At 46.2% G+C, this 23,326-nt stretch overlaps 1 protein-coding gene across 3 annotated transcripts in view; it reads left to right on the top strand.

Moving 5' to 3' along the window:
* The window catches only part of NAV3 (neuron navigator 3), a 1,112,283-nt gene that overhangs the window by 1,079,469 nt on the left and 9,488 nt on the right, over positions 1–23,326 (top strand). For all 3 annotated transcript variants that reach the window (XM_085653004.1, XM_085653005.1, XM_085653006.1), the window contains one exon: positions 55–258. In XM_085653004.1, coding sequence (XP_085509130.1) covers positions 55–258 — 204 coding nt within the window. The remainder of the gene's footprint in view (positions 1–54; positions 259–23,326) is intronic.

The following is a 23,326-nucleotide window of genomic DNA, read 5'->3' as shown; positions in this document are numbered from 1 at the left end:
GGCTGTGTGAAATATTTGTAACTCTATTGTGCTTCCTTTTTATATGTATTGCAGATGTATGGGAAAAGGGCACCGTGGGAAGATCCTTCAAAGCGGGTACTAGAGAGCTATCCTTGGAGCTCAGCATCGTCACAACATGAGTGGCCATCTTTACTTCAATTAAGACCAGAAGACGTTGGCTATGAGGGGTATAGCTCTGCCAAGGAAGGAACAACCTCAAAGCACATTAAGCAAACAGATTCGGATGGAGATCCTTTAGTAAGTTACACATAAAAAATACCTTGCCTACTAAAAGTTTGTGTGTGGCTCAGAAGAGCGCATGTCATTATTTGTCAGTATCAGAAAGCTAAAAAATATTTAACAACAAAGAATTTAAACTAAGAATATCAGCTCTGCTACTGCACATTTTCACTCTTTTGTTTGAGAATGTATCCTTTTCATGCCTAACAATCACGTTTCCCCTCCTTTTCTCCTCTTTTCCTTTTGTTTTTCCTCTATTTTTATATCTGGTGTATGTGACAGATAGCTGCATTGACTAGCTAAGGTTGTCAATCAGAAGCTAAGCTCTGCAGCGTCAGTCCGCTGCAAAGTTTTGGTGAATAATATTTTGCTCAAGTTCAGTTACTGAAAAGCTCAGAATAAGGCAGACACTGTTTTGCATGTCAATTTTTGTTCAATTGCAGTGTGAGTAAAGTAGTGATTTGTGCAATGTCTATCCATTTGGGGTACATTTTTAATTAGGATGTCAACATTCTAACTAAATCATTCTTGTTAAAATCTCATATTATTAATAAAGTAAAAGGTATTCCCTTTACGTTTTTTATGACTGTTCTAATTACCCACTTCCATGGTACTCATTTTACAAATAGCATATCATTTAAAAGCTGAGGCTGGCCTGTGGGATTTCACACTGGAAGAAGCAGATCTCCGTTCAACAGTTATCTTCCAGACAGTGTGCTATAACAGTGCTCACTAATTATCATCCAATGCCTCTTTATCGTTTACATCCCCATCCTTTTACCAAGTGATAAAATTTGCCTTGGCCTGAGGACAACATTTCCCATGGAGTACAGAGGATGCCAGACATCTTTTTGAAAATTCATATCAATCTAGTTATCTGAAAAACATTTACTAAAGCTACTGGTGAAACTGCAGATGGTGTTTATACTTGGAGGTTATTAGGGTGCATGAATTGCCTCACTGAGAAGAGACAAAATTGGTGTGTATGGGCCTAATACACACAGACCCATTCACAAATCAGGATTTGCAGTGTACCCACCGAATGGCTGGCAAATGGATATGCATTTTACCAACAATCCTATGCACCAATATGTTGCCATGCAAACTACTCGTTTACCAAGAGTGCAAAACGACCTGCCTAATGAATATTAATTAGGCAGACTGCAATGTGCGACTCATTCCTAATGGCTGCAAATAATGGATGGTGACCTCCATGGGACAACCGACCACCATCCATTCTTTTGTTTTCCCAAACGGGAAAAACCAAATGTCAATGCTTCTCATTAATGAAAATGGTGCTGCTTTAAAAAAACACAATCTCTTTTGCAGCATGCACTGCTTTCTTAGACCACAGACTGCGCTGCTGAGACTGTCAGGCATTATTTCCTTTGTGAATCAATTCCCATCCCTATTGATGTTTGGGGTGACTTTTCAGTGGTTTGCAATGGTGTTCACAAACCATTGATACTTACCATTGGAAATCACAATTAAGATGGCAGCACCTTTCACTCCCCCTCCTAAATGACATTCAAAATGATTCCCAAAACCTTTTTTTTATAGTTTGACAGGCTTTTCCCAACTCACCGAAGTGGTTCAGTATATGGCCTAGGACAAACCATGTGAGCCTGCAAATCATATGATTTGCAGCCAGAAAACTGTGACCCTTTCTTCCTAGATATGCCTTGCCTGTTGCCTTGGCCCCTTGGCCACACCACACCCTTTCAGACCCCGTTTCCATCCTGCTACATTGATCCGAGGCCCCCTATCTCCATCGTGTTTCTCTTTTTTGCCACCTCTTTTCCTCTGCCTCTTTGTACCCGGCCTTTCACTTTCCACGTTCAACCTTTGCCTCCTTGTGCTTTTTGCCTTTTCTCTTGCCACTTTCCACCTTTGCCTCATACGTGTTTTTTAGCCACTACCTGACACTTTGTGCCTCTCTTTCCATTCTTTCTTGCCTCATTTTTTGCACTCTCTCCACACAAATTGCTTTGGATTCACTCTCACACTCACACTCACTTTTGCTTTTCATTTGCCACTTTTTGCCTCTCTTTCTACATCTTTTAGCTTTTGTTTGTGCCTCTGGTTTTTCTTGTGTACTCTGACTCCTTTTTTCAGCTTTTTTCTCTTTTTGCCTTTTTCAGAATCATCCTTTCTTGCTCCATCTTTCCTCTCTTTCTTTCCACTTTAGCATTTTATGCTGCCTTTTTTCCCTCACTGCCACAGACTCATTATTTCCTTCAGGCCACTGCTTCCCACCTGCCACATTTCCCCATTTCACATGCTCCTGCAATGGTCAGCTTCGGCCTCCACCCCCAGGATCTCCTCCTCCCCCAGACCTTCATAATGGCAGACGCTCAGCAGGCCAACTTGTGGTGTGCCGAAGCCACACCAAATGGCAGCATGTCAGTGCCCATCCGCTCCCAGCTCCAGGATCACTAGTCCTCTCCCAGCCCATTGTTGCCAAGATGCTACTCTGCTGGTGCTCTCTGTGGCTGCAACCCATCTCTGTGCTACAGCTGAGCTCCTCCCAGCCAGCACTGAAAGTATGTTTGCCTGCACTGCCTGCCACTTCTCCTGCACCTCTCCCAGCTTTCTCCCCATCACACCTCTTTCCTCGCCCCACATGCAAACTTGCCTCACAGGACACTGCCACAGCCAACACTGGGCGCACTGACCTGCCTACTCACCAGACACAGCATTACAACCTGAGACTTCCTGCATGACCTCTACCTAAATCTACTCTTCCTTACCAAGACCTGGCTCAAACATACTTGCAGGCCAGACATCGCCACACCCATCCTTCCCCGCAACAAGATCGGAAGACAGTACAGAGCCAGCATATCCAGAGGAGGAATCACAAAACATCTAATGCTCGCTCACCTCAGTAAGCTCCTGTGACCAACTCCAACACCTGGCTTTCAAATGTACCATTTCGAGCAGCAAGGCCCTAAGAGGAGCCCTACTCTATTGGTGTATTATACCAAGAGCCAACTTTGACATGACCATCGCACCATCATCCCTCTCATGCTCAACTCCAGCTCTTTCATCGTCCTTGGCAACCTCAATTGCACTTGGGAGACCACTCCGACCCTAACACCAACAGCTTCCTCGAAGATGTAAACATACTTGCATTTACTCAATGAGTGAAGGACCTACCCATTCCACTGGACCCCATCCTGTCTTCACCAACTTGGAAAAATCACTCCCTTATCCGTTTTAACCTACACCTAACTCTCCACCACAGAACCACACCCCCCAAGACCACCTGATGCTACTGGAGTGAAATCTCTGAAGAAACCTGGTGTGCAGAACCCCATAACCTACTGCCAGAGGCACCAAGAAAACACTCTCTCCTGATTAATCACCAGCTTCAACAACTTGATCAGCTCCTGTGCAGACTAACTGGCCCACTCAAAACCCCACCACTTCATGATCCGACCAGAATATGCAGAACGACAATTCAGTGTATCCGCTCCTTCTTCACAGACCACACACAGGCTGTCAACCTGGCCCCCTACACCATCTCAGCCTCCAACCTGATTTATGGAGAAACCTAAGGCTCAACCTCTAAGACATGGCCATGCTCACCTGCATCACCAGAGCCTATGTACCTAACTTCATTTCATATGCTATTGAGGTCATCCTCTCCCTCTCTGAGGACCACTACGGCCCCCAAAACTAAATTCATCAAATGCATCTCAGAAGTTGGGAAGAGGATTTGGCCTAACGGCTAAGGCGGTCGACCTCGAATCTGGGGAACCGAGTTCGAGTCTCGGCATTGACGCTGAAGATCCTGTGATTCTGGGCAAATCACTTAATCTCCCCGTGCCTAAAAAAAATGAATGTGTCCTCATGTAACGCAACTGGTGCTATGTAAAGTGTTCTGATACCCGTTACCAGGTCAAGTTTGCGCTATATAAAACTCTGTTAAAAAAAAAAAGTCACTCACTGGATGAAGACTGTAGGAGAGTGGCATCGACTGCATAGTTGCCCCCAACTTTTTGCTGATGTTTTGACTGTTTTTATGACTTTAGCCAGGCTGTGGCCCTGCTATCCAGGACCCCAGCCTATCTGCTTCCTCTGGTAAACTATGTGAGTACCCTAGGTACCAACCAATTGGATGCTGGGCATGCCCTACCAGTCCCTGGTAGATGGTACCCTAGGTACCCAGGGCATGGGTCCCCCAGTAGGCCTACCAGGGCTGCAGCACTTATTGTGCCACCCTGGGACAGCCACCCAAACTGACACCACCAGGCCACTACTGTAGCCTGGGTAAGGTGGTACTAGCACCCCTTACAGGGATGTAGGTACCCTATGTCCCATACCATTACAACACATATACTCTCATAGGTCACCCCTATGGCAGGCCCTGGTAATCCTACAGGGCTGGGTGCTGAGGTATGTGTGAGGGGGGACCCCTACGTGAGTAGGGCCTCCCTGCAACCTTCGTAAAAATGTTACTGGGTTGTTTGTAGTGTAGCCATACCATATACTCTTAACCGCATTATAAGTTATTGCGTCATCGCTGTAACTTTGGAGTGGCTACACCGAACCATATCGTGTTTGGTGTCAAACATGAAGGAATCATACCCCCAGTCCAGCCATGGGCATGGGGGCACGATTCCCCCTTGCTAGGAGGGTGATATGGGAAAAGCGGTAGAATTTGGAAACCAATTTAAAAGTGCACATGTACCACAAAATGGCTACTGTTCGCCACCTACACGACTCTGGCTGGCTGTTGCTGGGGAAAACCCCAGCCTCGCCATCTGGACAATAGGGCTCCTGTGGCAGGGAGGTGCCAGCACCTCCCCAGACAGGATATGTGGATTGGAACAGGGTGGGTGCACCAAAAGTCCATTCAGAGTTGCACGTAGGCAGCTGCAGAGCCCCAATTCTGCATACACCGCCTGGAACCGGTTCAGGGGCATCCTGCCCCTCGCCCAGGCGGGAAACACACAAAGGGGAGTGGGTGTAGCCACCCTTTCCCGCCTCTACTCTGATTGGTAGGCTCTATTTTGGACCATCCCCTAATCTTGGGGATATATGGGAATAACTTTGCCCTAGAGCCTTAGATTCGTACAGGACTTCACAGAACTGACCTTCGACGAGCTGCTGCCCAGCTGACTGAAGAAATCTCCCTTGGGATAAAGGAGTTATCCCCCTGCTTGGCAGGCACCTAAAAGACTACAAGATACCCGGTTGGAACTTCGTTGCTCTCACGACCTTCGACGCCTTCCAGCAACCTCGAGGTGGGTCTCCAGTGCATCCCAGCGTCCTGTGAGCGTGCCCAGCAAGTCTGAGCACCCTGGACCACGTGGGTGTCGAGATCCCCGCATACCCCGAGACACCGGCCACCTCTTGTCCAGCACACGACCCCGACCAGTGGGGAAGTTGTGCTTTGGCCCATTCTTGAGCCAACCTTCGAGCAGCATTTGTGCCGACCCTCAGCTCCCTGGCCCGCTCCGGTGGCCCGTGGGAGCCCTTTTACGCACTCCATTTTGCTGCCTTCCGCGGTCCCTTGTCTCCCGACTTGTGGGCCCTGACGGAGGACAATCTTCTTTTCCAAGAGTTCCCCTGGTTGCTCCAGGCCTGCTCTACGCTCCCTGCAAAGGAGAGCACCCTCAGACCTCGTGGGTCTGCACCAGCAGCTGCTTTGTTCATCTTGCGTGGGTTGCGGTTGCCAATGCTTAGTGGATCCAATCGGGACACTAACACCGCAGCGACCCTCAGCCGACGTGGGACAGTCGCCCTCCAGAAGCTGGCCTTCCTTGAAGCCTCCCGGAGCCCGTGACTGCAGAGCCCAGCTGTACCTTCCACACCTGAAGCACCCGACATCCACGAGCTCCTTCCTGTGAGCTCCCTGGTCACTGTGCTGTGACCCAGACTCTGTCCCCTCTGCTTTCAGGTTCATCTTTGTCTTTTCTTCAACTTCAATCTTCACGACTTCAGCGACACTTCCAGCTAGCAGCAGTTTGGACTCCTTTTCCATAGAAAATCAGCCCGCGACCCGACACCAGAATCGACCTATGCACCCGGCTTCCCTGGGGCAGGTAACAGTGGTACTTCGGTACTTCCGTGGTGGTGGGCTCTCCAAAGCCTTAAGTCTCAAACCTTAACTTTGTACTGTTGTTAGAAGTGTCCTTAAACCTTAATTATTCAACCGCGACATTCTCCATAGGCTAACATTGCGATCCCGACAGCAACTTCTCGCACTGCACACGCCTCCCGTGGGTCCCCTTCCTCTTAACTGTGGGTGGATTCTTAAGGGGCCAGCGATCCTGAATGCCCTAGGCATTGCCTGTAGAATTGTCGTGGTTCTTATACCACTATTTTAGTATATGGTTTGGTCCCCCCCTGGGGCCCATTGATTTCTGTGCTATTTATTGTGTTTAGAAATGCTTGTTTGAATTGTAACTTTGCCACTAGCCACATAAAGTGACTGTGGGATTCTGTCTAGAATAAATACATATATTTTATATATATACCTGTGTGGGCTACTCTTTCATTTGGTTATTCAAGAGGTTATTATGGTAAAACAATAAGCTTAACACTCCTTCAAGACTTAGCCTGAAGGCTGCTCTCCACAGCTACCACTAGGATAGCTTTCTTTAAAGGTTGTCTTAAACCTATCATCAATGGGAGTCGAATTGGACTGGTACAAGGTGTCCCTATAACTAGGAACAGCATATGCCAGGCCAACTTCTCACATTGGTGTGCAGCGGTTGGATTCAAGCTTGCCATTGTTTTACCAGATAACACATTGAATTTCTAAAGTGAAAGCCACAAGGTACCAAAGGTACATATAAATTCAAGCTAGAATACAATAAGTTCTACTGAACTTGGAGTTGTGTGTAGAGGGTCTAGCACACCTTGACTACAACTCAAGAGAGGGTTCAGTAGGCCACACTTAGTGTAGGTAGATACATCACTACACTAAACATGTCTTCAAGTGGCACTAAGGCTATGGAAGGACCCCAGAGGGTCCCAGTAGATAAGTATGATAATTTCACCTTTGCTGAGCTCAGGGAAATGTGCACCCTTAGGAGACTGAAGACAGAAAGAGGTGCCAACACAAAACGTCTCAAAGAGATCCTGCTCATAGCAGACTTTATGGAGTCCATAGGATCCAGAGGGACGGACAACGTGGGTGGGCACCCCTCAGAAGAGGACACTCCCAGAGTGGAATCTGAAGAGGAACAGGAAGAGGATGAAAATCCTGACCTGGAAGACACAAACCACTCACAGCATGGAGGTGATGGCCCAAGAGGCACTCCCTCCACCCTTAAAAGGAGAGTGGTGGACCCCAGAAGGAACAGATCCCCCTCAGTGGGATCCAACCATTCTAGGGGATCCAAAGGGTCCTCTGCCTCTTCTCAGAGAAGAGAAACCTCTCATGAGAGGAAATGCAGACTGATCAAATTTGAGCAGGCTAAGCTTGAGCTTAAAAGAGAACAGTTAGCATTGGACAGGGAAACCCTGGAGCTTCAGAAAGCTTCAAGAAAGTGGGGTCTAGAGATCCCTGGTGGCAGTAAGGAAACCCCTAGAGTTAGAGAGAAAGTCCCTGACAATAGGAACCTCCACAAGATTGTGCCCCCCTATCAGAATGGGGATGATATCCACAAATGGATATCTGCTCTTGAAAGGGCCTGTAGAGTACAGAGGGCCCCAGTAGAGCAGTGGGCAGCAATCCTGTGGCTCTCCTTTTCAGATAAAGGAAGAGACAAGCTCCTCTCTGTAAGAGAAGAGGATGCTGATGATTATTATATCCTGAAAGATGCTTTAATAGATGGGTTTGGCTTAACCACTGATCAGTACAGACTTAAGTTCAGAGACACCCAGAAAGCACAAAATCAGGATTGGGTAGACTTTGTGGATTGTGCAACCAAGGCACTGGAAGGTTGGTTAACTGGCAGCAAAGTAGATGATTATACAGGATTATACAATCTCATAATGAGGGAGCAGATCCTTAACAATTGTCAGAACCAGCTCTTACATCAGCACCTGGTGGACTCTGATCTGACCTCTCCCCAAGAATTGGGAAAGAAGGCAGACAAATGGGTCAGAACCAGGATTAAGCAAAAGGTCCAGCCCTTGGGAGGTGCAACTAAAAAAGAAGATGCCAAAAACTCTGACAAGGGTGGGGAAAAGGGAAAAGACCAGCAGTCTTCAACAGGCCCCCAAAAAGCAGCTTCTGAGACTACCAAGAAAAACAAATACAAACAACCAAGGAAGCCATGGTGTAAGTACTGTAAACAGACTACCCATTGGACTTCAGACTGTAATAAGGCCAAAGACTCCCCAAGCACCACACCAGCCCCTAAGGCTCCTGTTCCCCCTAGTACAGTTACAGGTGTTGGTGCACAGAACAAGGGCATAGTAGGGTTGACCCTGGGATCTGGAGAGGACTCTGGCCTAGTCAGAACTCCTACTCAGGCTGTGCTAGTTTGTGATGGGGACTTGTCCCTGTTTGTGAGCCCCAGTGGTCTGGGCAAATACAGACAACAGACAACCATAAATGGAAGGGAGTCACTAGCTTACAGGGATACAGGGGCCAGTGTCACTATGGTGACTAAGGACCTTGTGGACCCTAACCAGATCATACTTGGAGAGACATACCAAGTGACCAATGCTAGCAACGTTAGTACAGACCATGCTCTAGCTGTTGTGAACTTCTCCTGGGGAGGGGTAACTGGCCTCAAGAAAGTTGTGGTGAGTGCAGACCTACCTGTTGAATGTTTACTAGGGAATGATTTGGAGACCTCAGCATGGGCTGAGGTGGAGCTAAGTACCCATGCAGCAATGTTGGGTATATCAGCAGAAGTATTTGCCCTGACAAGGTCAAAAGCAAAGCTGACAGGAACTGAACAGGCCTTGGATCCTGGAAAAATGGACCAAGGGCCTTCCAAGGGGAGGAGTAGCAGGGGTAAGGCCGAGCCTTCCCCCCAGGATCAGTCTGTAGAAACTCTTTTAGCAGAAGAGGATCTAGCTCCTGAAGAAGGAACTGCCCCAGAGGAACTGGAACCTGATCAGGTTGAGTTCTTGGGGGCAGGGGGACCTTCTAGGGCAGACTTGAGCCTGGAGCAGCAGAGCTGCCCCACTCTTGAACCCCTCAGACAGCAAGCTGCTGCAGGGGATGCCAGTGGGACCCATAAGATTTATTGGGATGAAGGGCTCCTTTACTCTGAGGGTCGAGACCCCAAGCCTGGTGCAGCCAGGAGGTTGGTCATACCTCAGAAGTTTAGGAGCTTCCTGCTCACACTGGCCCATGATATCCCCTTAGCAGGACACCTGGGCCAAAATAAGACTTGGGACAGAATTGTCCCACACTTTCATTGGCCCCACATGAGTGAAGACTGTAAGAGCTTTTGCAGCTCTTGCATTACCTGCCAAGCAAGTGGCAAGGCAGGTAAATCCACCAAGGCCCCCCTGATACCATTACCTGTGGTGGGGGTGCCCTTTGAGCGGGTGGGGATTGACATCGTTGGTCCCTTAGACCCCCCAACAGCATCTGGGCACAGGTTCATTTTAGTGGTAGTGGATCATGCCACTAGATACCCAGAAGCTATTCCCCTTAGGACCATCACAGCTCCTGTGGTGGCAAGGGCCCTCCTTGGAGTCTTCTCCAGGGTGGGGTTCCCTAAGGAGGTATTGTCTGACAGAGGTACAAACTTTATGAGTAGTTACCTGAAGGCAATGTGGAAGGAGTGTGGGGTTAACTATAAGTTCACCACCCCTTACCATCCTCAATGCAATGGTCTTGTTGAAAGGTTCAACAAGACCCTAAAGGGTATGATTAAAGGACTACCAGAAAAGCTTAGGCGAAAATGGGATGTTTTTCTGCCCTGCCTTCTCTTTGCATACAGAGAGGTGCCACAGAAGGGGGTTGGCTACAGCCCCTTTGAACTTCTGTTTGGCCATCCTGTTAGAGGGCCACTTTGTCTAGTGAAGGAGGGATGGGAGCAACCTCTCAAACCCCCTAAACAGGACATAGTGGACTACGTACTTGGTCTCCGCTCCCGGATGGCTGAGTATATGAAGAAGGCAACTAAAAACCTGGAGGCAAGTCAGGAATTACAGAAAGCCTGGCATGACCAAAAGGCTGTCCTGGTGGTGTACCAGCCAGGACAGAAGGTATGGGTGTTGGAGCCAGTGGCCCCAGCAGCTCTCCAAGATAAGTGGAGTGGACCCCATACCATTTTGGAGAAAAAGGGAGAGGTTACCTACCTGGTAGACCTTGGCACTCCCAGAAGTCCCCACAGGGTACTTCATGTGAATAGATTGAAAGCATATGTGGACAGGGCTGACATGGGCTTGCTCATGGCAACAGATGAGGGACAGGAGGAAGAGAGTGACCCTCTCCCAGACCTGCTCTCTCAGAACCCTGACGATGGGTCAGTTGATGGAGTAGCCTTGGCAGGCAGCCTCACTGCCCAGCAGCAAGCAGATTGTAGACCGGTTCTACAAAGATACAGACATATGTTTTCTCTGACTCCTAGTCAGACCACCTGGTGCACTCACGAAGTGGACACTGGGGACAGTCTGCCTGTCAAGAATAAGATCTACAGGCAACCTGACCATGTCAGGGACTGCATACGGACTGAAGTCCAAAAGATGTTGGAGTTGGGAGTAATTGAGCCCTCAGATAGCCCTTGGGCTAGCCCAGTAGTCCTAGTACCAAAACCTCACACCCAGGGTGGTAAGAGAGAGATGAGGTTTTGTGTAGACTACAGGGGTCTCAATGCAGTCACTAAGACTGATGCTCATCCAATTCCCAGAGCAGATGAGCTCATAGATAGGTTGGCCTCAGCCAAATATCTGAGCACATTTGATCTGACAGCTGGCTACTGGCAGATAAGGTTAGCTGAGTCTGCAAAAGCCAAAACTGCATTTTCTACCCCTAGTGGGCATTATCAATTTATTGTGATGCCCTTTGGTTTGAAAAATGCACCTGCCACTTTTCAAAGGTTGGTGAACCAAGTCCTCTCAGGCCTGGAAGACTTTAGTGCAGCATATCTAGATGATATTGCTGTCTTTAGCTCCACCTGGGAAGATCACCTGATCCACCTGAGGGAAGTTTTAGAAGCCCTGCAGAAGGCTGGGCTCACTATCAAGGCTACTAAGTGCCAGATAGGGCAGAGTCAGGTTGTATACCTGGGACACCTTGTAGGAGGAGGCCAGGTTCAACCTTTACAGAGCAAAATCCAGACCATCATGGACTGGGTTGCTCCAACCACCCAGACTCAGGTTCGAGCTTTCTTGGGCCTGACTGGTTATTATAGGTGATTTGTGAAAGGATATGGATCCATAGTGACCCCCTTGAATGATCTCACCTCCAAGAGGATGCCCAAAAAGGTTCAGTGGACTGTCAGCTGTCAGAAAGCTTTTGATGACCTTAAACAGGCAATGTGCTCTGCTCCAGTGCTCCAAAGCCCCAACTACTCCAAAGAATTCATAGTTCAAACTGATGCTTCAGAGGTGGGGGTAGGTGCTGTGTTATCACAACTGAATGAGGAGGGCCAGGATCAACCAGTAGCTTTTATTAGCAGAAGGTTGACCCCCAGAGAGAAACGTTGGTCAGCCATAGAGAGGGAGGCCTTTGCTGTGGTCTGGGCCCTGAAGAAGCTGAGGCCATACTTGTTTGGTACTCACTTCATTGTTCAGACAGACCATAAGCCCCTCCTATGGCTAAAACAGATGAAGGGTGAAAACCCCAAACTACTCAGGTGGTCCGTTTCCCTACAGGGGATGGACTATACAGTGGAACATAGACCTGGGAGCAACCATGCCAATGCAGATGGCCTCTCCAGATATTTCCACTTAGAACATGAAGACTCAACTGGTCAAGGTTAGTTTAATGTCCCTGCGTTTGGGGGGGGGGGGGGGTTGTGTAGGAGAGTGGCATCGACTGCATAGTTGCCCCCAACTTTTTGCTGATGTTTTGACTGTTTTTATGACTTTAGCCAGGCTGTGGCCCTGCTATCCAGGACCCCAGCCTATCTGCTTCCTCTGGTAAACTATGTGAGTACCCTAGGTACCAACCAATTGGATGCTGGGCATGCCCTACCAGTCCCTGGTAGATGGTACCCTAGGTACCCAGGGCATGGGTCCCCCAGTAGGCCTACCAGGGCTGCAGCACTTATTGTGCCACCCTGGGACAGCCACCCAAACTGACACCACCAGGCCACTACTGTAGCCTGGGTAAGGTGGTGCTAGCACCCCTTATAGGGATGTAGGTACCCTATGTCCCATACCATTACAACACATATACTCTCATAGGTCACCCCTATGGCAGGCCCTGGTAATCCTACAGGGCTGGGTGCTGAGGTATGTGTGAGGGGGGACCCCTACGTGAGTAGGGCCTCCCTGCAACCTTCGTAAAAATGTTACTGGGTTGTTTGTAGTGTAGCCATACCATATACTCTTAACCGCATTATAAGTTATTGCGTCATCGCTGTAACTTTGGAGTGGCTACACCGAACCATATCGTGTTTGGTGTCAAACATGAAGGAATCATACCCCCAGTCCAGCCATGGGCATGGGGGCACGATTCCCCCTTGCTAGGAGGGTGATATGGGAAAAGCGGTAGAATTTGGAAACCAATTTAAAAGTGCACATGTACCACAAAATGGCTACTGTTCGCCACCTACACGACTCTGGCTGGCTGTTGCTGGGGAAAACCCCAGCCTCGCCATCTGGACAATAGGGCTCCTGTGGCAGGGAGGTGCCAGCACCTCCCCAGACAGGATATGTGGATTGGAACAGGGTGGGTGCACCAAAAGTCCATTCAGAGTTGCACGTAGGCAGCTGCAGAGCCCCAATTCTGCATACACCGCCTGGAACCGGTTCAGGGGCATCCTGCCCCTCGCCCAGGCGGGAAACACACAAAGGGGAGTGGGTGTAGCCACCCTTTCCCGCCTCTACTCTGATTGGTAGGCTCTATTTTGGACCATCCCCTAATCTTGGGGATATATGGGAATAACTTTGCCCTAGAGCCTTAGATTCGTACAGGACTTCACAGAACTGACCTTCGACGAGCTGCTGCCCAGCTGACTGAAGAAATCTCCCTTGGGATAAAGGAGTTATCCCCCTGCTTGGCAGGCACCTAAAAGACTACAAGATACCCGGTTGGAACTTCGTTGCTCTCACGACCTTCGACGCCTTCCAGCAACCTCGAGGTGGGTCTCCAGTGCATCCCAGCGTCCTGTGAGCGTGCCCAGCAAGTCTGAGCACCCTGGACCACGTGGGTGTCGAGATCCCCGCATACCCCGAGACACCGGCCACCTCTTGTCCAGCACACGACCCCGACTAGTGGGGAAGTTGTGCTTTGGCCCATTCTTGAGCCAACCTTCGAGCAGCATTTGTGCCGACCCTCAGCTCCCTGGCCCGCTCCGGTGGCCCGTGGGAGCCCTTTTACGCACTCCATTTTGCTGCCTTCCGCGGTCCCTTGTCTCCCGACTTGTGGGCCCTGACGGAGGACAATCTTCTTTTCCAAGAGTTCCCCTGGTTGCTCCAGGCCTGCTCTACGCTCCCTGCAAAGGAGAGCACCCTCAGACCTCGTGGGTCTGCACCAGCAGCTGCTTTGTTCATCTTGCGTGGGTTGCGGTTGCCAATGCTTAGTGGATCCAATCGGGACACTAACACCGCAGCGACCCTCAGCCGACGTGGGACAGTCGCCCTCCAGAAGCTGGCCTTCCTTGAAGCCTCCCGGAGCCCGTGACTGCAGAGCCCAGCTGTACCTTCCACACCTGAAGCACCCGACATCCACGAGCTCCTTCCTGTGAGCTCCCTGGTCACTGTGCTGTGACCCAGACTCTGTCCCCTCTGCTTTCAGGTTCATCTTTGTCTTTTCTTCAACTTCAATCTTCACGACTTCAGCGACACTTCCAGCTAGCAGCAGTTTGGACTCCTTTTCCATAGAAAATCAGCCCGCGACCCGACACCAGAATCGACCTATGCACCCGGCTTCCCTGGGGCAGGTAACAGTGGTACTTCGGTACTTCCGTGGTGGTGGGCTCTCCAAAGCCTTAAGTCTCAAACCTTAACTTTGTACTGTTGTTAGAAGTGTCCTTAAACCTTAATTATTCAACCGCAACATTCTCCATAGGCTAACATTGCGATCCCGACAGCAACTTCTCGCACTGCACACGCCTCCCGTGGGTCCCCTTCCTCTTAACTGTGGGTGGATTCTTAAGGGGCCAGCGATCCTGAATGCCCTAGGCATTGCCTGTAGAATTGTCGTGGTTCTTATACCACTATTTTAGTATATGGTTTGGTCCCCCCCTGGGGCCCATTGATTTCTGTGCTATTTATTGTGTTTAGAAATGCTTGTTTGAATTGTAACTTTGCCACTAGCCACATAAAGTGACTGTGGGATTCTGTCTAGAATAAATACATATATTTTATATATATACCTGTGTGGGCTACTCTTTCATTTGGTTATTCAAGAGGTTATTATGGTAAAACAATAAGCTTAACACTCCTTCAAGACTTAGCCTGAAGGCTGCTCTCCACAGCTACCACTAGGATAGCTTTCTTTAAAGGTTGTCTTAAACCTATCATCAATGGGAGTCGAATTGGACTGGTACAAGGTGTCCCTATAACTAGGAACAGCATATGCCAGGCCAACTTCTCACAAAGACCACCTCACTCTGATGGCCCTCAAAATTAGGACTTCCTACTTCCACACCCTCGAACTCCTTTGGTAGAATTCTCCGATGACTTCCGCTCATCATCTGTCAAACCCTCTCTCAAGCCCTTATCACCATCAAGCTGGATTTTGGTAGCACATGTTACATTGGAATCTCCTCCCAACTCACCAAAAGACTCCTGGTCATTCATAACGCACGGGCAGACTCACACTCAGCCTCCCACCCTGCACCCACATATCTCCGCACCTCAAAGAACTTTGTTGGTTCCCCATTCACAAATGTGCCCTTTTCAAACTACTTTTTTTGTTGGTTTTTTGTTAGGAGTTTTATATAGCGCAAACTGGCCCCGAGAAATCGGGTATCAGAGCGCTTTACATGATCACCAGTTTCTTACAGAAGGACACGTTCATTTTTTTTAGGCAAGGGGAGATTAAGTGATTTGCCCAGAATCATAGGATGTTGAGTGTCGTCGCCGAGACTCGAACCCGGTTCCCCAGGTGCAAGGTCGACCGCTCTAGCCGTAAGGCTACTTCCACACACATAAAACATGGCTCAACCAAAGGCCCATCTACTAGATCAGGCACATCAGCTTCCACATCCCCATCATATATCTTTGCTACACCAGCTTACTGCTTGACCTTCTCCCCTGCATCTGAGCCAGGATCTTGTACCTGGTTCCTAAAGCCTGAATGACCTCTTTTTGCACATTAGAGCTGCCAGCTCATTCCTAGAAATTCAAGCACCAGCCAGGGCAACACCCTCTTCTCCAGGTTCCTGGGTGACATGCACACTGCAAATTCACATGACTACGTAATTCAAGAGGCAAGATGGCGGCGTCAGGCTAGATGCCGGTAGCAGCTTCTGACCAACTCAGCGGAGCATGCGGCTAAAAATAACCACGATAATCACTTTTAAGAAAGTATGAGAGACGTTATGTTATGATCACTATAACGGAAAGAATGAATTTAAAGAAATGCTAAACTTGGACCGAATTATGCAGCCTGCTGAATCTGTAATTGTACCTTCCGAATGCGAGATCCCGAGGACGCTGCTCTCACTGCTAGCCTCAATCATCGGATACGCAGTGTTACGGTTACTGGCCGGTAACCGCCCCTCTCCAGGCGTTCAACCTCTCCTTTGGCAGCTGCACCTGGGAAGCAGCGCGGAACACGCAGTACAAGCGAAACACGCCGTCATTCAGGATACAATGGCCCCAAAGAACGCGGCTGCTGCTGCCTCTGCAGCGGCTAAAACAAGAGCAGCGCGGCAAGCCCTCCGCGACCAAGAAGCGAGCAACAGGCGTGGTGCTACCCGCAGAGAACTTGCTGGAGCTCCTGCCGGGGGGTCAACTGAAAAAACGCTGGTTCGGAGAGGTGCGACTCAGCAAAACCCCCGCCGCATTGCCCTCTGCCTCTGCCCCTGTCCTGACTGCCCCCACGGTGATTTCAATGATGCAGCGTGCCGCCGCCAGCCAGAGACTTCAAAACAAGCCGGCACAGCGAGTCAACTCAAAGGAACATCTTGCTACCGCTACTGAAGTAACTGCCACATCAGTAGCTGGGATTGACGTGGAGAATAGGGGCGGGTCGGCGCCCACTATAGAACAGACGGAGGTAACCCACGACTTGAATACACCTGAACACAATGAAAGGCAAGAGGCTGCTCTCACTTCTGAGGGATCTGATACCACGATTACCGCGGTAAGCAAAACGATTCATTCTGCTTCTGCTTCTCATGTTAGTAATGGTACTTCCCAAGGGGGGGTTAGTGATACTGCCTCAAACATCAGGGAGACTCTAGACCCCCCAGAGACTCAGGCACAAACTCTAGATACTATCACTGGGTCTGTTGGGTCGGCTAGTGCCCCTACTTGCAGTGACAGCAATAATGACAACAACTATATACCCGAGCCGAATAAGGAGATGCCTATAAATACTACCCCCTAAATATGGGTTTAACTACTGATTTAAATACAGTCTTACAACAGCGCAACAATATGATGCAATTAACGACTGAGGGGAAGGAGATTGCAGATCCAAGCAGGAATGAAGAGGCAAAAACATCTAATAGCGCGATAAACGACCACCTAATTTATCCTACTGAGGCAATGGAAGCGGACAAAGACATCACAGATTTTTATTCCTTCTCAGAGGATATCAGCTGGTCAGGTGATACAGAGGATGAGATTGATGAAGCAGAGAATGATTTTGACTCGAACATAAGTACAGAATCAGATCCTAATCCCCCAAAAGAATTATGAGATAGAAGGAGGACGATACTTAAAAAGAAGAGGGGAGGTCATCATGGAGCAAATGAATTGACATGGGACTACACCCCGACTGTCTTGACCTTAAATCAAAATCAGAATCTTACTGCAACGTCTCAAGCATCATCCTCAAACCAAGTCCCAAATAGTGAACAGACTGTCCCATCTGGGGCTACATTGACACAAGTTATGGAAACGGTATTACAAGCTATTGCATCTCATCGGGAAGAGACATCAAAAGACAGCCGCAAGGCACGAGTAGCATTACAGAAAGTTCAAGGTGTAGTTCGTAAGCTTTCAAAAACTATGGGCGCCTTTACAGAAAGATTAAATGATATAGAAGACCGGATCGTGCTGAATGAATCCGAAGCTGCTACAACAAACGAGCGAGTGGAAGCACACGTAGCAGAGTTCCAGGATATTAGATGGAAACTGGAAGATTATGAAAATAGGCTTCGCAGAAATAACCTGCGCGTTCTTGGCGTGCCTGAAAAAGCAGAAGGAGAAGATTGCCGATCCTTTGTTATACAGCTCCTACGTGACACCCTTCCCAAACTTGCCACCTGAGATTGGAGCTATGAGATACAGCGAGCGCATAGAGTCCCCCTAACCTTAAAAACTACAGCAGCTGCAGGCAAATACCCACGAGTGATCCTAGTTTATTTTGGGAACTTTATGCTTCGACAAGCTATATCTGATAAAGTCACGCCGGATAAACATCGCAGTAAGGATTCTATTTCATATTTTGTACGCCCTGACTTTTGCCACTATACAGTCGAAAGGAGGTGGCGACTCAGACAGCTTATCAAGCCCTTTCAAGAAAAGAAAGCAGTGGTATACCTGAACAATCCGGCTAAATTAAAAGTAATTTATGGTGGACAGACAAAGTTCTTTACATCTGAGATCAAGGCTAAAGAATACCTAGAGAGTTTAAAATAAATCTTTAAACAGTACACTATGCTATAATAGCCTATGTCATTGAGAATCACTAGATTCCCTTATTTTTGACTGTTGAGTAATCAGGGAGGCATAGATGAATTGGTGTACAATATTATAGAGACAAAGGAACCATTTTCTTTTTCCTCAACCTCTTTGTTATGATCCTGTCCCTCCCCTCTCTATTTTCTTTGATGCTGCTCTTTTTTCCTTTTTCATTTCTTCTGTTTTGTTCTTTTTTTTTCTTTCTTTCTTTTTTTCTTTTTTCTCTGGATTGCATGTTTCGCTGGTGTTGGTCAGACAATGCTAATCCATCACTACAGACTCTTATGGAGTCTTGTTGCCTTTTTTGGGGTGCTGGGGGGTGCAAGGGGGGTGGGGACAGGGGAGGGTGTTGGGTGGGCGTCTGGGAGGATAGGGAGGGAAAAATGCACTGTAAAACGAGCAGATTAGAGAATACTAAAGGAATATTGAGAAACAGCAAAACACTATGTATGATTCATGAATACCGTCTAAAACACAGAACAACAAAATGGGGAAGTTAAAATTAGGATGCTGGAACGTGGCAGGACTTAATGATAAAGGAAAGAGGGCTCAATTCAATCAATTAATGATTCAAAGTTCATGGGATACTATATGTATACAGGAAACCCATATTCCTATAGGAGAGATAAATCAAATAAAAATTCCGGGCTTTAATCTATTGGTCACAACTACACAAACCTCTAAAACCAGGGGAGTCACAATTTTAGCGAGAACAAGACTGGGTATCCAAACACGTAAAAAAGCTGACCCTCATGGTAGATGGGCCATTGTCCAACTCAATATAGGCATTATTATCTGCTCTATCTATGGTCCTAATCTCGACGATCCTACACTATTCACTGAGCTAGAATTAGAATTAGCATCATGGGCAGGTACTTTAATCTTATGTGGCGACCTTAATTTAACAATGGGCCAACTACAACACAATCAAAACCAATACACCTACATAGGTCGAAAACCGAGAGTATGCAGGGCAGTACAAAATTTGATTCTCAGCTATAATCTTCGAGACATATGGTCTCTAAAGAACAGAAGAGATCCTGGATATACGTACTTTTCGTATCCTCATAGAAAATATGTACGTATAGACTACATATTCACGACCATGGATATTGCTCTGAATGCTCTTATATTTAAAGCCCCCAAGACAATATCAGATCATAATGCACTCTGTATAATATTTGAGGCCCCCAGCTATAAGATGGTCTATCCACAATGGACATTTGATCACAAACTTCTTGTTAATCAAGAATACATAACTCATATCAGACAATGGTCCAAAGAATTCTTTGACATTAACCAATATAGTGCTTCTCGGTTGAATGTATGGGATAGCTTCAAGGCCGCATTAAGGGGTGACACTGCTACTCGCAAAAAAGAGCGGGAAAAAATATATACACAACTAACAAATAGGCTTATAGATTTAGAACATCTACACGCTAACCAGTTACATCATGGGATTCAGGCTGAGGACACTCTTAGTAAGATCTTAGTGCTTAAAGCCGAGATTAATAACGATCTAACGCAAAAAGCAGCTGAAACTCTACAAGCAAATCGAAACAAAATCTATGAGACTGGAGAGAATGTAGGGAGACATCTTGCCCTCAGAACTCGGCAATCACAGTCTCGCAATTTCATCCAAAGTATTGAATATGGCGGTCGGAAACATACCACCCAAGACGATATAGCCACATGCTTTCATGATTACTATCAAAAATTATACCAGAATGAAGATAAGCGGTCAACAGCCGATACCAAGGAGTTTTTAGATAACTGGCTTAGAGAGACAAATATGGCTAAAATCATAGATGAAGATACAAAAAAAGAGCTTGATAAAGAAATTTCCAGAACAGAAGTAGAGCTAGCTTTAGCAGAGTTAGATGTAGGAAAAGCAGCGGGACCAGATAAAATTCCCCTAGACCTCTATAAAATATTGGGCAACTTAATTATCCAGTTCTTGCATGATCTTTTTCTTGGGATACAATGGCATGGTAAACCCCCCGAATCTTGGAAGCAAACGAATATAGCCATTTTCAGAAAAAAAGATAAACCACCAGAATTAACAACTTCATACCGGCCAATATCATTGATTAATTCAGATTCAAAAACATATGGCAAGATTTTTGCCAACCGTCTGAGTAAGATCATCGAACATCTGGTCTCTCCCTGGCAACACGGTTTCATACCAGGCAAGAGTACCACAGATCATACACGCAGAGTTATCTCCCTCTTTGACACCATGGGAGTAGAGGGGGACCAGATGTCGATGATCTTATTAGATGCTGAGAAGGCCTTTGACCGGGTCTCTTGGCAGTTTCTTTGGGAAATATTAGCCATTAACAACATCGGCCCGGTCTTCATAAAATCCATAAAAGCTCTCTATGTTGACCCCAAGGCAAGAGTAATGACTGGCGGGTGCGAGCCTGAAAATATAAATATTCAGAGAGGTACGCGACAAGGCTGCCCGTGCTCTCCATTATTATTCGCACTATATATCAATCCTCTAATTCTCAAATTAATAACATCACCAGCGATCAAACCCATTGAAGTAAGCATTTACAGCACTAAAGTTCTTGCCTACGCCGATGACGTGGCGGTTGTAACAACTAACCCCACAGAGGCCATATTCGAAATTGAAGAAACCACCCAATCTTTTGGGCTATATTCAGGCTACTCACTAAATCAAGATAAAACCATGGTTATATGTACTGAGAATACGCCTTTTATAAGCCAACACAGAGTTAACAACGCAAAATACCTAGGAGTGAACATCTCGCCAAAAATTAGTGAAATTAATCAGCTAAACTATGATCCTCTAATTAAAAAAATAAAGGCAGACTTACTCAGAGTAAATAATCTTCATCTTTCCATAATTGGCAGAGGAAACTATGTTAAAATGACGGTATTTCCAAAGATCCTATATTTGTTTCGAGCTATTCCCCTTTTAGCTAGCAATGATACAATGAAAACACTAGACCGAGCAATATCCTCGTTTATTTGGAATTACGGGAAGATAAGGAGAGCCCTATCTAAGTTAACATTGCCATCCTCTAGAGGTGGTTTAGCAATTCCAAATTTAACATACTACCTATGGGCAACCATCTTACAACAAATGACGGTCTTGCTCACACCTTGTCCCAATAATCACAACGATCAAGGTCAACCCATACCATCAATTTATGAGCTAATGCTGGGTAGTAAAGCCAGAGGCCTGCTACTGAGACAAGTACAACCTTCTTATTTTAAAAAGATAAAATTTAAAACCATTACAGATGCCTTTAAAACCTGGAATAGAACCATTAAAACATTGACAATATCAAAATGTACCAAATATACACCTTTATGGTATAGCGCAGTAATACCACACTAACTTAACGATAATATAACTAGGCGTTGGGAGAATTTAGGCATAATAACTATTGGCGACCTCCTAGACAGAGATGGCAAAACAACATTTGACGAACTATATGTCAAATATCAAATCCATTCTACAGACTATCTAAAATTCATTCAAATTTACACAACTCTTAGACAAATTATATCAAATATAGACCTAAAATCCATACCACTCCTAGATCTTATAGGAAAACAATCAACCAGAATAAGCAATATATATGACATCTTCATAAGAAATCACCCCGATGACCTTGAATATACAGAAACTAGTTGGGTTAATAAATTGAACAACGCTAATGTTGATATAGACATGACTCTACATTTATCTTCTAAAGTCTTACTTGCTTCCAACCTAAAGGCCCAAATCTACAAAACTATATATAACTTATATTACACACCCTTCAAACTGTTCACTTGGGGTAAGATAGCACATGATAAATGCCCTAGATGCACACTAGGACCTGCTAACCTTATACATATGTTCTCGGAATGCCCCAAATTAGAACAGATTAAAAAAAGCATCACGAAGTACTGGGCCGAAATTTTCGGACACGAAATAAGAATATCAACCACTCTGTTTTTGTTAGGGTATGATGATTCCCTAGGCCTTAGCAACTTAGAAATTCTTGCTATTTACATAGGCACTGCTGTTTATAGAATTATTCTTGCAGCAAGATGGAAAGATTCCGAAGCTCCAACTTTCCAGGGATGGCTTAATAGACTATTAGCAATATACAAGCAAGAAGTAGCAATTTATTGAACCAGAGGGAAAAAATCACGGTTATACGGGGAACAAATCTGGACACCAATAGCCAACTGGTATGAGCTGCAAAGGGATTAAATATATGCTCAAGTTAATATAATGTCCATATAAAGGACTCTTTTACTTTAAGTTCTCCACTGTACTTTAGAGAACTTTGTTCTCTTAATGCAATTTCTAAAGGTCTATTATGTTATTGTGTCAATGGAATGAAACCGGAATGTACTATATGTTGACTTTATTACTTGATCGTCTTAAAAATTTGTTGAATGTTTTGCCATCTCGAATTTTGGAATATCTTTTTCTTTTTTTTCTTATGTATAATATATTTTGGCACTATTGTATAGTTCTATTTTTTCTTTTGTATTTCTCGAATCTGCTCAATAAAAATTAAAAAAAAAAAAAAAAAGCAAATTCACATGACATAACATATTCTTGAAACAGAAATAATGTCATGAATCAGCACATAATGCACCTTGACTGCCAAGTCATTAGAGGAAAGTGAATTATTATGCTATTATGTAGCCTGAAAAATAACTTCTTCCTAATGAGACATAATGAGAGACCCTCAAATTAATTGGAAAGTGTAATTTTCATTATATGAACTGTCCATGCCAAAGAATGGAATACTAAGAGAAACTGGACCTTATATTTTCATAAAGTGTAGCAGTAACCTGGGATAATAAATCAGAAGTGGAACAAGCAGCTGCGGGCTTACAGAAGATTTGATTGGGTCTTAGGATACTAAGGCTCTCAGGGAGGGTGTGTGGTATTTTGCTGAAATGGCAGAGGAGCATGAAGAGAGAATGCACAATCTAGGATAGAGTAAGTGATCAGAACAGATGAAGTAAATCTGGATTTCATAGACAGTACCTGCCAATATTTTTGTAAGTAAAATAAAAAAAACTATTAATTACTTTGAGAAATGGGGTTGTTGTTGGAGTTGTGTTAACCTTGCTCAAGCAATAGCCACAATACCTGTCAGAGTGAACCACAAAAGTCATTAAGTAACCTGTGCCTAACCCTTTGGTAGCT

This window comes from Triturus cristatus, chromosome 4_1 (assembly GCF_964204655.1).
Source record: "Triturus cristatus chromosome 4_1, aTriCri1.1, whole genome shotgun sequence".
NCBI classification, from domain to species: Eukaryota; Metazoa; Chordata; class Amphibia; order Caudata; family Salamandridae; genus Triturus; species Triturus cristatus.
This window is presented reverse-complemented; position numbering and strand designations above follow the sequence as displayed.